Source organism: Eurypyga helias, unplaced genomic scaffold (assembly GCF_000690775.1).
Source record: "Eurypyga helias isolate BGI_N326 unplaced genomic scaffold, ASM69077v1 scaffold5726, whole genome shotgun sequence".
NCBI classification, from domain to species: Eukaryota; Metazoa; Chordata; class Aves; order Eurypygiformes; family Eurypygidae; genus Eurypyga; species Eurypyga helias.
The window spans coordinates 6,251-21,392 of record NW_010254528.1 but is presented as its reverse complement, the minus strand read 5'-3'; the positions used below and the strand labels follow the sequence as shown (position 1 = coordinate 21,392).

At 48.3% G+C, this 15,142-nt stretch overlaps 1 protein-coding gene across 1 annotated transcript; it reads left to right on the top strand.

Moving 5' to 3' along the window:
* Positions 1–4,949: 4,949 nt before the first annotated feature.
* Positions 4,950–12,844, top strand: LOC104510670 (zinc finger and BTB domain-containing protein 46-like; the record flags this gene model as incomplete). The annotated part of the gene is made up of 2 exons (XM_010152995.1): positions 4,950–5,003; positions 11,875–12,844. Coding segments are annotated over exons 1-2 (1,024 nt in total), but the record flags the coding sequence as incomplete, so codon positions are not given.
* Between the last annotated feature and the right edge of the window lie 2,298 nt (positions 12,845–15,142).

The following is a 15,142-nucleotide window of genomic DNA, read 5'->3' as shown; positions in this document are numbered from 1 at the left end:
CTCACCCTCTCGCCTTGCTTTTTGGGGATGCAGCTCGCTTGCGCTGCAGCCCGCGTAGTGGGGATGCCGTCGGTCCTGCTACTCGCTTGGCTCCGCTCGGGAAGAAGAAACTTCTCCAGATGTTGGACGTTGCCTACAGTTTGTTTTGTGGTAAAACTGAGTTGGGAGGCGACAAGGCGTCAGGCATGTCGTGCACACACAGCTACTAGCTTGCGTGTGGATTAACGTAAACCTAGTAACAGGAATGTCAGGGTGCGTGCCAGGGCCTTAGCTGCTTAAGAGCCCTGTTAGAAACGCGAGTGGGGCTGTGCGCATGGAGGGGTGTGCTCATACCTGCCTGTGCTTAAATACCTGGTTATCTTTCCCACTTGTTCCCTCCTCCTGGGTTGAACATACGGCTTCTTCCATCCAAGCGAGTTTGCTTCCTGCTAATTCCCCCCATTGCGGCAGAAAGAGGCGATATTTCGGGCTGTTAGCTCGCTCTCCTTGAGGAAAGGGTTAAAGAAAATCTACCCCTTTTGCGTTAATATGCCATTGGAGGAGACGCCTTTCTGCCCAGCGCTCGAATCGTGCTCTGGAACAAGAATCGATGGTCTGTATTAGCCATTAAGTGCTTAAAGTACCCAAACCCGACGCCAGCTAACTGAAGGAGTGAAGAACGAGGTGGCGGGGATGCAGTACCCCCAAAAGTCCTGCCGCTGTAGCACTGGGGAATGAGGTGGTGGCCAAATACAAAACTGGCGTATTGACTTCCTTCTGGTTACCGCCGTATCCTTCTTGGCTCCAATCCACTTCCGTTTGTTTTCTGACGGTTGACCAAATCAGGATTATGAGATTTGTACTAAAAAGCGAACCGGGATGCTTATCCCAGGCACTGAGCGCTCGTGCCACGAGTTGCACGGGATGAGGTCGTTGGGAGCCCCTCGGACATTCTTTTCCGTTTGGTTGTTCACTCTTGGATCGTTCCTGACTCCTTACGTCTCTTAATCCACTTCCGTTTGTTTTCTGACGGTTGACCAAATCAGGATTATGAGATTTGTACTAAAAAGCGAACCGGGATGCTTATCCCAGGCACTGAGCGCTCGTGCCACGAGTTGCACGGGATGAGGTCGTTGGGAGCCCCTCGGACATTCTTTTCCGTTTGGTTGTTCACTCTTGGATCGTTCCTGACTCCTTACGTCTCTTTTCTGTCCCTTAGGTGCTCTTTCCCTTTCCCTGGGTTCCTCACGCTGTTACCCTTCTCCTGAAAAATTACCTCACGGTACTTCCTCCTTCGGCTCCCTCCCTTTTCCGTACTGCGTTTGGGAACTTCAGCAAAGATCCCCTGGTTAAAAAGCCCAAAACCAATGGGAAAGTTTTGGGGGAACCACTCTTCAGGGCAATTCCCAGTGTGACGTACTCACGGTTCTTTAATCCTCTTTTTTCCTAAGGTGCTTTTTATGGGTTTTGTCTGCTTAGAGGCACAAAGGCAAAGTCCTTTTGGGACTTAAGTGGACGCTTAAGGCCTTGGTGGAGTTAACGGCACTCGGACAGGTCAGTGTCACTCTGGCCACCGGCATCTGGGTCTTTTCAGGCTGTGTTTGAATCCTCGCTGCCTGAGGAGCAGCTGGGTCTGTAGCTACGTGCTCGGGTGCTTTTCCATCTCTCCAGACTTCCCAAGCCTGGTACCCTCTAAGGTGCTGGGGTTTTAGGTGCTGGCCAGCTCTTGGTGTTCTCGCTGCGTTCCGCAGGGTCCGTGGCACCGGTGGTGTTGGATCTGTTCTGGAGCAACCGGACGAGAGGAGATCAGAAACGGGAGCGACTGCTTCTGCGCCGGGAGGGAGGGAGGATGCGGGGACAGGCACACGGCTGGAGCTGGAAGCTGTGGGGAAGTGAATAAGGGGAATGGGGAGGAGATGCAGAGTGCAGGGGAAATACTGCTGCGAGAAGGTGTTTGGAACTCGAAGCATGCACCTTGTGCCCCGCTGGAAAGGTGCATCCTGTTGGATTAGCAGATGGAATATTGTATTCTGGGCTACACCGCTTTTACAGGCATGGAAAATAAAACCTTTGCCTTCCGTTGGGTATTCGCATCTTTTTCTGCATCTTTGTGGCTCTTCTTTTTTCAAAATTTAAACATTTTGTGAAGAGGATGAAAGCGCTTTACGTAGCGTGCGTGAAAGTACTTGACCTCGAGGGTGGATCTGGCTGCTGAAGGCTGTGACTGAGTTGGGCTGGGTGGGAAAAGAACTTGAATATCTCACTTTTCTATAATCTGGGCACGTAAGTTTTTTGTAACCTTAGGCAAATGTCTTGGTTTGGAGGGGAATCGCTGTCACTGAGGTTAGAGTAATACTAACCCCATCTGCAGCGTGTGGATGGGAGGTGTCGCAGGAACGTCCCAACTTGGACGTTAACTAGAACACACAGTATTGTTAAAACTCTTTGAAATCCTCGTATAAAATCCTGTTTCCTACAGTGACTTCCTCAAAGCGCTTCTGCCTGGGAGCAGCGTTGGGATTTGTTAATAGTCTTAAAAAGTGTATGTTAAACCCTTTCTTTAACTTAAGGGCTAAATCATTTTTCCTGCATGCTTAATTATAGAAAAATACCGGGATATTTCCTGACTGAAATGGCAAACGGTGTTGTAAATGTGCAGTTATTTTGACTGTTGCTTGTAATTACACGACACTGAAGGGTTTTTTTTGTATTAAGTGAAAGTTTTAGATTTTAATTCTTGCCTCCTGTTCTTTCCATTCCCAAACACAGGACGTCTGATGAACCTTTTGGAGCTTGCTACCAGAGGCCGTTCTCTGTCCGTTAAAACATGCGCTGTCCCGCCGGGAAACACAGTGACGTTTATTTTTGCTAGCAGGAAACATTTTCAAATATTGGTAAGTTGTTCAGAATTTAAAGAGATTTGTGGTAAGGGGAAGAGAAAGAGTAGCTGGAGGTGAGGTTGTCAGGGGGACTTAGTTCTTACAAAGTCTGACTTGGCATTGGTGGCAAAGGCTGGTTTAGAAATCGTACCCAGCTGCCCTGCTTCTGCTCCTGCCCTGTGCTAGGGCTGCTGCCATTCATCATGCTCCCTTGGTTCCCTTCGATTAGGAGGAGAAAACAGGTGCAGAGCTCAAAGCAAGAAATGAAATGCGGAGCAGCACGAGGTAGTACAGGTCTCGGCTCTGCCAGACTGGGGGGGCTCGTTTTTAACTGGGACAGAGGCATGAGTGAGTCCTGATGGTAACAGGCCTACGTCTAGCAAAACCACCTCTTACCTTTACACTTTGCTAACAAGGTAATTTCCCACATGCCTGTGTTGGTCTGGCTCCCTCACTCCCCCGTTTTATTTTTAACTGTCTAAATAACAGGACTGACAGGCACTAGCCAAAACAATTGCCGTGGAGAAGCAATCAGGGGAAGGCAAGACTTGGCAGCCTGATGCAGAACTTGAGAACAAAGTCAGTGGTGTGTGCTTCAGTTGGGTCGTATTTGTGTCAGGATTTTCACAGTTCTGCTTGTTGCCATAAGAATGCTTGGATTTTCCTCGTTCCTTCATTTGCTTATTAGCTCTGTTACTCCACCGTTTGTAACGGCATTCGTTTGTATTGGAGAAGCTTTCTTAATTTTCAGCTTCCCATGTTTGCTGTTGCAGCCCGTTACTGCAGAAGGTCAGTCTCGAAATCAGCAGGATGGATTTATCGCTGATTTTCATTGAGAGTGCTAATGTGTGTGTTGAGAGCTGAGATACAGAGATGGGAAATACAGGGCAAATGCTCTGCCACCAGCAGTATCCGGCTTTGAAGAGCGTGTGCTCCGAGGTTTGAGCTGAAGGGTTGCAAGCGTAGAGAATCTGTTATGCTGAAAAAAACCCAGTCTCGCTTAAGGAAAAGCAGGAGTGCAGGATGGTAATCACGATGGATGTGTCCTCACAGACAGACCCCCCTTTGTGCCGGCCAGTTGCTGTTCTTTATACACTGTGATCACAGACTTCTCGGATAAAACAGTAACGTTTGTCTGTGAGTGTGCCTAACTCTACCCAAGTATCTGTGTTTTACACAGAATTTTCAAGATCTTGGGGTTCTTTAGTCTCTTCACCTCAAAGGGCATCATGGTACAAACAGACCATTAAACGTTTCAAGAGGAAATTCTCTTGAATGTTCCATTGCAAACTTGGTATTTCTTTTTTTCCCCCCAGGAGTTGCACTGGTAGCTCTTTAACCTCAGTGTTTTATAGGTCAGATAAGGTGAATTAGTGTCCTTCAGGCCACAAATGTCTCTTTAAAAAGTCATTAAAGTGAGAATGTTTTGAAAAGCTCCCAAACAGGAAGCACTGTTGTTTCAAGGGTCTGTTTGAAGTTTTAGTGTCTAAAATTAGAGGGTTTTTTTCCCATACTTTAAGAAGTAACTCTTATTATAGTATTGCAAAAAAAAGTAACCAGGATTTAATTACCTGCCAGGTGTTGATACGCTTTGAGCTAACATCTTGTGGGTCTCATTAGTTCATAAATAGAATTATAGAATCACAGAATGGTTTGGGTGGGAAGGGACCTTAAAGACCATCTAGTTCCAACCCCCCTGCCATGGGCAGGGACACCTTCCATAGCCCAGGTTGCTCCAAGCCTCATCCAGCCTGGCCTTGGACACTCCCAGGGATGGGGCATCCACAGCTTCTCTGGGAACCTGTCCCAGTGCTCCCTATGATCTCTGGGAAGAATTCCTTCCTGATAGCTAATCTAAACCTCCCCACTTTCAATTTAAACCCGTGTAATAGAGGTGTAATAACTGCTAGGTTGGAGGGAAAGCCCTTCCACACGTATCACCGTTGCTCTAATCTTGCAGATTAATGCTAATAACTTCCTCTGGCTTTGCTTTTTTTTGTCCTAGTTCTGTCTTTCTCCTACAAGAGTTCACACCAGTGCTGTCGGGAGGTCGCAGAACAGCGCACTACCTGTGCTGCCCTAGGGCTGTTGATGTCCTCAGCTGTTGTAGGAGAAACACTAGACCTGGAACCCAGTTTGTTACTGGTAAGAAGTAATTCTCTTGGATTATTTGCCTCTTTTTTTTTTTTTTTAGTAGTAAAGTGTGCATGCTTTCTCTAACAAAATCAGAAAAATCTCTTCACTGCTTATTACTTTAAGAAGTGCAGCAAAATGTGCATCTCTGGTCTTTTTTGGGGGATGTTTTCCCTCCTATTTTTAACTTTAGAATTAGAAATTTAGAAACTGTAATTTCTAGTTGCCCTCCTTCCAAAATGTGGAGGCTAACAGCTTTCATTTTCAGACCTGGTTTTCCCTTGAAATCCTTCATGCGCTGTCGGATCTAGTGAAGGTTAATAAATGGATCTTTCTAAGATACCTTCAGAAATCCTGTGTTCTGGTTGCCCTTCGGTAGTGACTTGACTCGTGGACGTGCTGGCCTGTAACTGCTTCAGGGGCAGTGTTTGAATGCTGTCGGTGATGGGGTAGCGTTGCCTTGAAACTGGAGAAATTTTAGTGAATCCTCTTCAGTGTTAATTAAATATTGGTAGGGGCTTGGTGTTGGTTTTTCTCCCCCTACGACCATTGGGAATGGAGGGGGCCCCTCAAATTTGACCGTGAAAATTTAACTAGTATTTTGCTTTAAGTTCACTGGAAGCTGTTTGTCTCCCAAATTCTTGCCTTTACTGTAATTCTATAGTATTTTTCAAGCTGGATGACTAAACTTTGATTTTTTTCCTGTGGCTCCTGGCCCGTGAGGATGAACATGCCCTGTCGGGCTGTAATTAACCATTGTCCTCCTCGGTCATCAGGGAGGAGAGGTGCGCTGTCGTGGTCACGAGCCCGCGCGTTGTGAGGAACCTCTTTGGCCCAGGGGTCTGGTCTGGTCTGTTTGCAAACATCTGCCTGTCTCTCTCTGCATTCAGAGTTGTGGTCCAAACGACCAACTTAACGAGCGCTCGGTTTCGTGAATCACAGGAGGGCAGGAGAGTTTCCTTTTTGGCAGCTGTTCATTTTCATAAGCTCTTACTTGCATCCGCTTTGAGGCCAAACGTACGAATATCGTTTCGGGGTGTCTAGTGTCAAGGCATTACAACTCTTGTGGAATTGGGTGCTGCTCTCCTTCAGACACATGAGGAGACGCTTGAGGAGACTCGTGCAGCTCTGAGCGGTGTCCTTGCCGGGAGTTACCACCCGTTAACACCTCGAGTCGTCTGCTTCCCCTCGTTTAGGAGCAAAGGCATCGGTACCGTCCTGTCCGGTTGCTGAGGTCACGCTGGGGTGTGAGTTCTCCGTTCTTCCCGGCGTAGGGCACGTGGACAGGAGGAACCCGAGGCGCTTCTGTTGTCTGTAATTGGATAAAAGTGAAAGTTTTCATGTGCAAGGAGTCTTTGGAGCCCGGTCCCACCTTACAGAGCTCCTTTGAGGAGGAATTTAAAAAATGTTGGAATGTCTTGGGAGTGGAGACGTGGACAGGACACGGGGGAAGCGGAGAAGTGGGGTGTGTTTGTTGGGGGTTTTTTTTCTACAATAAACCATTGGAGTGAATTTGAGTTCTTCCTTAATCTGTTTTTACTTTCCTCTGAGGGGAGAGGGGGAGGAAACAACACATTTTTGGTTGAATTCCAGTTGGCCTGTTTTCTCTAGGGAGTGGAGAGTGGCTGGTGAGGAGTGCCGCAGTGAATGTTTGGGTACTCTCTAACTTCTCTCCTTAGCATGAAGTGTAGAAACGTGTTTAGAAAACTGCAGCGGACTCCATGCCATGCCCTTTAAACCTTTGGTTCGCTTATATTCTGAGAGAGCCAAAAGTAAACAAACCAACCAACCCCCAAAATCCCCTCTAGTCCTTGTTTGGTTTTTTTTTTCTTCCTGTTTTCCTTCTGAGTGCAGGGAGTTTATTTTTGTCCCCACTAGTTCCCAGGGGACTGCACTGTAGAGGCTTTTCATGTGCGTTCTCGTTTCTTGTCGAGGCTTTTTTTCGAGTTTTTTAGATGCCACGAATTTGCACCCCTTAATTTTACTGGTGTCAAGATTTGGGTCAGGAGACTTACGGCGGGCACCTACACCGGGAGGTTGGCTATCCATGTAGTGCTGGTTACTCCTTTTAAAGCCTTTCCCACAGGAGGTGAAGGTTGTGTTTGTACAGACCCCCGTTACGTCATCAGGTGATATTTCCACCTTCAGAGAGCTGTGCTGATAGTGCAAAATCAACAGGTTTTGCAGATGCTGTGTTTGTAGAACTAGGCTGGTTCTAGCGAGGGTTAAAGCTTATAAATTATTAAAGCTTACTTTAAGACCAGGTTTTTGACAACGTGAAGAATAAAAAAACTGGCCTGTGTCTTGACAGAAGTTTGTGTGAAAGTAGTTGTTAGATCTGCTTGTATTTTGTTCTTTTTGCTGTTCCGTGGCGTTCATTTAGGGAAAAATTTTTGTAGCGAGTTTTCTGAAAAGCAAGACTTGAATTACTGTAGAAAACCTGATCTGCTACATCTACAGATGAGTTCTCATGGTTCATCGGCTTCTTGGAAAGCTGTGGAGTGGCCATGTGCCGGCATTGCAGGCCCAGGCCTGAAGGATTTTAGTAGGTGCTCAACTTGGAAAATCCCTCAGTGGACTAAAAGGACGTAAACCAAAAGGTCTGTCTCTGAAGTATCCCCCCAGCTTATTCCTTCTTTGCCACGCTTGCGCTGGAAGCGTGAAGGGTACTGCTTTTCTGAAGAAATCTTTCCACAGCATCTTTTAAGTGGAGATAAATGTCGTTACCAGGAAACGGGGGGGAGAGGGAACAAGCCCCAACAACGAGCCACAAAACAGCCTGTAAAATGGGAACGCACGAGCACGGGGTTTTGAAGCTTCCTGAATTTTTAACTACTAGAAAATTGCCTTAAATTTAACTTGGATTAATTCCCTGGTGATCCTTGACATTAAACGGATGTTCTGGTTTGACATGGGTAGACAGAAAACTAATTAATTCCTCTGAATTCGAGGCATATTTAATTTTCTCCCCCAAAGACCTCTCGTTTAAAGGTACGATGCTGAGGCAGATGCTGAACGTGGAACGATGTGGGTAAGGTAGCAGAGCTTTAGACAGGGGAAGATCAAGACATCTAAAGAACAGCTGATGGTTTGGGAGCTGTTCCATTTTATTGATTAGGCTGAACACGGGAGTATCCATGGCTTTGCTTCGATACTTGGAACGCTGGAAGGGATGCTGCTCCTTGCTGGGCATCTTCCCCTTTCGTGTGTCTGTGTCTTTATCCTTGGAGCACTTTGGAACAAGGACAAGTTGTCTTCCCTTTGCACACAGCAATGTATATTGTCATTATTTTGACTTGTTTTCTTATATTCCCCATAAACATCCGGTATTTTTACTTTCCTGTCCACAAGGTGCCTGCCCACCCTCTGCTCTTGTCCCCAGCCTCCTTGGGAACGTGGGCAGGTCAGGTACAAGGCCTGTAGGGTCTTACTGTAGTGACACGCTTTGTCCCTCCGCGGCTTGCCTGGGGGGCGTCTTCTGTCACGAAGGTGGCGGGTGGGAGAGCGGCCAGTGAGGAATCCTCCAAGATTTATGGGTGTGTTTGGTAGAAATCCCTCGGTGGGAAATAAAGTCCGAGAAAAGCTATTTTCTGCAGAGGCCAGCAAGTGCTTCGTCCTTAAGAAGCACCAGAGGAGTCAGTGCCTGAACCTCAGACGGCTGCAGGCTAAACCAGAGGTCGCAAGAGGCACATATTTAAATCAGGATTTCTGCCATAGGCAGCTTAAAAGGACAAGGTGTATCTAAAATAGACCGTTACCAACAGTGAGGGGGAACCCAACCCACTGACCTGAACTGAATAAAGATATGAAATAATAAAGAAACACCATCTCAAGGCACCAGTGTAATTTCCAGGTAAAAAACACTCAAGAAGCGAAGCTGCTGTTGTGTGAATTCTCAGAAGCAGGCGAAGACATTGGCAAATGCTCCTCAAGCTAATCTTTGTTAAACGGAGGGAAATTATCCTTGCAGGAGACACCTCCCCCTGCCCCCCCAACCAATTTGAGGGAGTTAATATCTTAGAATATGGATTTTGATAGCCGTGAGGGAACGGCCAAAGGACCTGCCGTATCCGAACCCCCCGAGCGCTGCGTCGCTGTGAGGTTTCCCTGCGCCTTCCTCTGAACCCTGTGGCTGCTGTGGAGGAAAGGGTTGGTGATGGACAACTCGCTTCATCCCGTCTGGCAATTCCCATTTCCTGAGGGGATTAAGCTGACTCTTCAACTCCTGAAAGTAGACGCAGTGGTGGTTTCTGGGATACAGACAAAAATGGTGGTTCTCTCCGAGATGAGGATGTTGGGAGGCCGTGGCAGCCATCTTTGGAGCCCAGGTGGTTCTGTCCCAACCTTTTCAGGCCAAACACCTGGAAAATCAATTCTTTTTTTTTTTCCTTACTCCCTAACTCTGATTCTGGGTTTGATGTTTATTTATTTCATTTAGTTGAGATGGAGATGGCCTCGGTGTGACAATCTGATTTGAGGTCCCCGGGCAGATTCCGGGGTGGTGTCATCAGGCAGCGTAGAGGTGCGCTGCTCTTGGCCTCTTCCTGTTCAAATACATGAAAAGATCAGCTCTGTTGTGCGTTCTGTGCTCAATTCCGTACAGGAGCTGTGTGGATGTGAAGTAGGTGGACACCGGTTCAGCCTGTTTGTGTTGCAGGAAGATGGTCCTTCCTCTCTCGAGGGAAGCAGATGCTTTTCGGTGCTCAGGGCCCAGCTGGTCCTGCAGACTCTCGCTTCCGACACCGCCGAAGAGACAGCCCCCTTCGTGCAGGGCTGAAAAAGCTCATGCAGGCAAACTCACAGAAGTCAAACTCTTGAATCATCAGGTGGCTCGTATGTTCTGTGGGCCGAGAGGTGTTTTTTTAACCAACAATGTTGGCTAAACCGTAGCTGTTTGGCTCCTGCAGGTGATAATAACAGCACAGGCTAGGGGAAGGGGGCAGAGGTCCTACGTGTCTGCATTCCACAGGATGGGAAACCGTCTTGCATCGCTCAGGGAGCTTTCTGAACCGTGGCTATCCTAGGGCTGCGGCTGCTGTGAGCTGGTTTGGGCAGACGGGACCGACTTGGCCAAGTGTGTGAGGAAGTTGCTCCAGGCTTGCATCGCCCTCCTTGCTGACAGTGCTGCTGTTTAACCGTGTGTGCTTCCAGACCTCTGGGGTACAGTGATTGCGGCTTTATCAGCAAGCACCGATAGCCTCAGGCCAGGCTTCCGGTGTGTGTGCCTGCCCGCAGTTACATGTAGAACCTGGTCTTGTCAGCACGTACCGCTTTTGTATTTGTGTGTCGACATGTGCACCCACGTATCAATTTTACGGTTGGAACTTCTCAGTTTGGAACAAATGTCAGTTTTTGAGAAAAAGTGGGTATCCTTCGCATTGTAATTAGTTCTTAATTAGTTGGATTGTTAAACCGCTGTTACACGGTGTATAAATCCTGGTAGTGAGTTCCAAAGAAGTGGTGTAAGCTAGATAAAATGGCAGAAAGGAATGCCAAGGAATTTGTGAGGCTGTGGCAGCACAGGCGAGTGTGGAGTTGCAGAGACGGTACCTGCTGAGCCGTGGTGTTGCGCAGGGCGCTCCGTCGGTCTCTTCTGCTGCTGCCAGTGTCCGTCCCTAACGCCTCGGGTGCTGCGAGCTTGGAGTCCTTTCACCGGAGGGACGGAATGTGGTGATCACGCCTGATGCCCGTGAAGCCTTCCCTTGGGAGGTGGAGAGCGGGGGGGTTTCTGGTGATGCTGAAGGGACAACAGACCCCACTGCATGGCAGGAGGGACTTACCGAATGCTGTGTGCCCTCCTCCCTCCTGATGTGCTGCTTCCGGATTTGGGCTTTGCAAGGGGGATAAAATCCAACCCAAAAGTATCGGCATCACCGTATCCACGTTTCAGACCTTTTTTTCCTGTTTTGGGATGTAAAAGGAGATTAAGTCAGAGCATAACTTACACGATACAGGTCTTGGTCGTGCTGCTGCCACTAACTACCCTTTTTGGGATTAATACTGCCAGGTTTTATGAAAAGTGGTGAAAAGTCCTGTGGATTCTTCCAAGCTTGAAGGAACCTTTGTTACTTTTGGTCGTAAGCGTCCTTTCTAAACACGAATGTTTAGGTGGTGTTTAGAATTTCTCTACCCAATATCTTGAGGTGGTTGTGGGGTAAACTTGGCAATGTAAAGCCAAGGAAATAACAGGCTTTAGTGCAAAGGTTAAAATCCTGTGCTTATAAGTAGTTAAGCTTCAGCTAACGTTATTTCCTTAGTTCTGCTCTATTGCCAGTTTGGGTGGGGACTTAAAATTTTCTGATCTGTGGTCTTGGATTTGCCTATTGCTCTTCTGACTCGAAAACAGTATTTATAGCCCCTCAACGGCAATATAGCGAGGGAAGGAGCTGGTTTCAATCGGCTTTCGCTGTGTGAGGATTTCGGCTATTCAGTGCGCGGCGCGTAACGCCCGTTCCCCTGAGGAAATGGTGTTACAGAGTGCTCTTCAGTAGTTTGGCAGCGTGGTACCTCTTTCAAAATCAAACTTTACTGAACCCCGAACGGGAAAAACTGACAGCAGTTTTACCCGAGTAACCCGAGAGGGGTTTTCTTACAAGTCTGTGGTGATTTAAAGAATTGTTTCTCTGGGATGTTAGGAGCCACTGGAGGATCGAGCTTCAAATCTATTCCCTTTTAACATAAATTATTTGAAGTCTGGTAAAAATAAGCTGCATCCTGCGATGGATGTGCCGTCTTTCCAGGCAGTAGTTTGTATTTTGCGGTGTTCTTTCAACACGAACCTGCTCATTGGGTACAACTTGGGCTTTGTCTCAGTCTTTGAAAAAAAACACGTCTGTAAGCTCGTACTGGATTTTGTAACACTGTCACTTCCTTCCCCACACAGGACTTGTGGAAGAGGAAACACAAAGATTTCCAAATGAATAACCGAAAGGAAGATATGGAGATTGCTTCCCACTACCGTCATCTGCTGCGTGAGCTTAACGAGCAGAGGCAACACGGCATCCTCTGCGATGTTTGCATCATAGTGGAGGGCAAGATATTTAAGGCTCACAAAAATGTTCTGCTTGGGAGCAGTCGCTACTTCAAAACGCTGTACTGCCAGGTACAGAAAACCTCCGACCAGGCCACGGTCACCCACTTAGACATCGTAACCGCCCAGGGCTTTAAAGCCATCATTGACTTCATGTATTCCGCACACCTGGCGCTGACCAGCAGGAACGTCATCGAGGTGATGTCGGCCGCGAGCTACCTGCAGATGACAGACATCGTACAGGCCTGTCACAGCTTCATCAAAGCAGCTCTCGACATCAGCATCAAGTCTGACACCTCGGATGACCTCGTCGATTATGAGCTGGGAGCCCCTTCCAGCAGCAGTACGGATGCTTTGATTTCGGCAGTGGTGGCGGGCAGGAGCATATCTCCCTGGTTAGCTCGGCGAACGAGCCCAGCGAACTCCTCTGGAGATTCGGCTATTGCTAGCTGCCACGAGGGGGGGAGTAGTTACGGGAAGGAGGATCAGGAACCAAAAACAGACAGCCACGAAGACGTTTCGTCCCAGTCTCTCTGGTCTAGTGACATGGGCTATGGGTCTTTACGTATCAAAGAGGAACAGGTTTCACCGTCACATTACGGAGGGGGTGACCTACATTCTGCCAAGGATAGTGCAATACAGAACGCCTTCTCGGAGCAAGGAGTGGGGGATGGCTGGCAACCCACCGGGCGCAGGAAGAACAGAAAAAATAAAGAAACTGTGCGGCATATTACGCAGCAAGTGGAGGATGACAGCAGGGCGAGTTCCCCCATGCCATCCTTTTTACCTGCCTCCGGCTGGCCATACAGCAGTCGAGACCCCGGTAAGTCACTCTTCCCGTTTCCGTGGCTTGCAGTGAAAAACGTCGCGTTAATTAGGTCTGTTTACCCTATGATCTTGTCAGTCTCTGAACTGTGTTAGCTAGCCAGAAACTGAGAAACGTAGAAACCTGTGTTGCCAGCGATTCAGGTGCGGTACCGTTCAGTCGGGCATCTCTGTGTCACAGCCTCACCGGCTGCTTCTCCTCTGAAAGCAACCGCTGGTTTTGGTTTTGGCATCGAACGCAAAACAGCCTAAATCACCCCCAAAACTCCGCTATAATTGTTAGAATTAATGCAAGAAAAGCTTGGGATTTATTGTAGCAGGTGTGCAAACTGACGTCAAGGTCGAAGGCTTTTCCTTGCACAGTATATTGATGACGTAATTACGCCACACACGGGCGTAATTTCGTCCTAGTGATACTTCCTGGTATTCAGGTGTCACTCTGTCGTGTTGAAGAAAACAACCATTGCTTGTGGATGATAAAGGCAGGAGAAGTGTTTGGTAACTATGAAGGATTATGCGGGTTTTTGAGGTGCTGCTAAGGCTTGAATGGTATTTTGGTGTGCAACTACTTGTAGTCTGGTGCTTGTAAAGTGCATAGCCAGGGAGAAAAATGTTTTCTTGATTCCTTTTGAATCTCCAGTAGTTATTTTTCTGTCTCAAGGTAACTGTCCTATTTTATTCCTTAATCACTGACAATTAACTGATGGAGGAATGCTATTGATAGAGAGTTGGGGAGTTTCTTCCAGAGGACGTTAGGGCAGCGTGCTGTCAAACTCCCTCAAGCTGACTTGAAGAACGTAGTCTGTGCTGTGAGTTAGCCGGTGTTTTGTTGCATCCCAGTATCCAAGTCAGGCAGGAGAAGGGTGTGTGAGATTACATACCCTTATGTTGCCAAATTCAGGTGAAAAAAAGCAATATAAATAGTACTGGGAGTCTGAAGAGTCTTTATGGGCTGAGAAAGGATGTTGAAGTTGCTGACATACTGATGCTTAAATGTGGTTTTCTTTGAGCGGGTAACTACAAACCTCCTTACGTGTGTTACGTTGCACAGTTATCTGCTGCGGCATGCAGTTATTCTGATTGGCTGCTGACAAAGTCTGAACAACCTCAGTTGGAAGAAAAATGCAAGATAACAGTGATTTATGACGAATCCTGGTCTTATACGCACGTAGTTTAGGACTGATTGAATGAAGATCAGCCGTGGGTTGCCCAGGATGCTGTTCACACGCCAGTGTTTTCCACTTTGGCGGCGTCTCTTAAAAAACAGCTCGATGGCTCGTCCTGTCTGTGAGGTGTGCGAGGCGTGGGCAGGTCCGTGACGTAAACCGCACGTGCCGGGGTGACTGCAGGCACGGAACCGCGGCTCCTTTCCTCTTAGCAAACCGGTTGTACACCGAGTATCTCTAAAGTGCACAAAACAGTGCAGAACACCAGATGACGTACTGCTGCGAGCGGGATGAAGTTTAGATTGGTTTAATTCCTAATTGCTACGGCGTTAAATAGAGGTGGCCTTCACCTTTACAGCTGTTGGCAGAGGAGAGGAACATGGCTTGGGTGTTGCCTCCGCGCAGCGCTGAGGGCGCATCAGCGGGCACCACCACGTCCTTCGTTCCAAATCTGCTCCGAAATGCCGTTCCTGTACAAGAGGTGTTTCTAATGAAGGGCCAGGGGAAGCTGAATGGTGATCCCTGCTGCGGGAGTACTTCCAATATTCCACTCGTTCTGGTAAAGCCAAGGGAAAAACTGAGCAGCAATGCTTTCTCTGTCCGAAAGGAATGGCAGACCCGGCGAGGCACGGGGGTCTGTTGGCCATGGCCAGGCGGTCTGGCAGCCTGTGCGAAGTAGCAGTTGCCACGCTGAGCAGGGGGATGTTTGGAGGCTGAGCTGCTCACGGTTTCCCCGTGTTGGCCATCTGGAGAGGTGAGCAGGGATGAAATTCTTCCTGCCCCCCTGGAAAGGGACGTTGCTCTGCGCCGTGGGGCCTGGCGGGATGGGTGCGTCTCCGCACGCTTAGGGGGAGCACGCAGGAGCAGCCCTGCCTGCATTTTTACATGGAATTTTCTTGTCTGTTGGGGGACTTTCTGGGTGTGCGTTCAGAGGGTTGGAGATCCGTGTTTTCCGTTTCAGCTAACGCTTGGACCTCTCGTCAGCCTGGCGTGCCTGTGTGCGTAGATGTGTGGCCTGGGTGAAGTCCGAGTTGGTCACTTGGGTGAGGTTGTGTCTCAGCATGAAGCAAGAGCATCCCTGCTACCCCGGACGTCGCTGTCTCGGCCCCTACAAGCAGTAGGACCTTGTG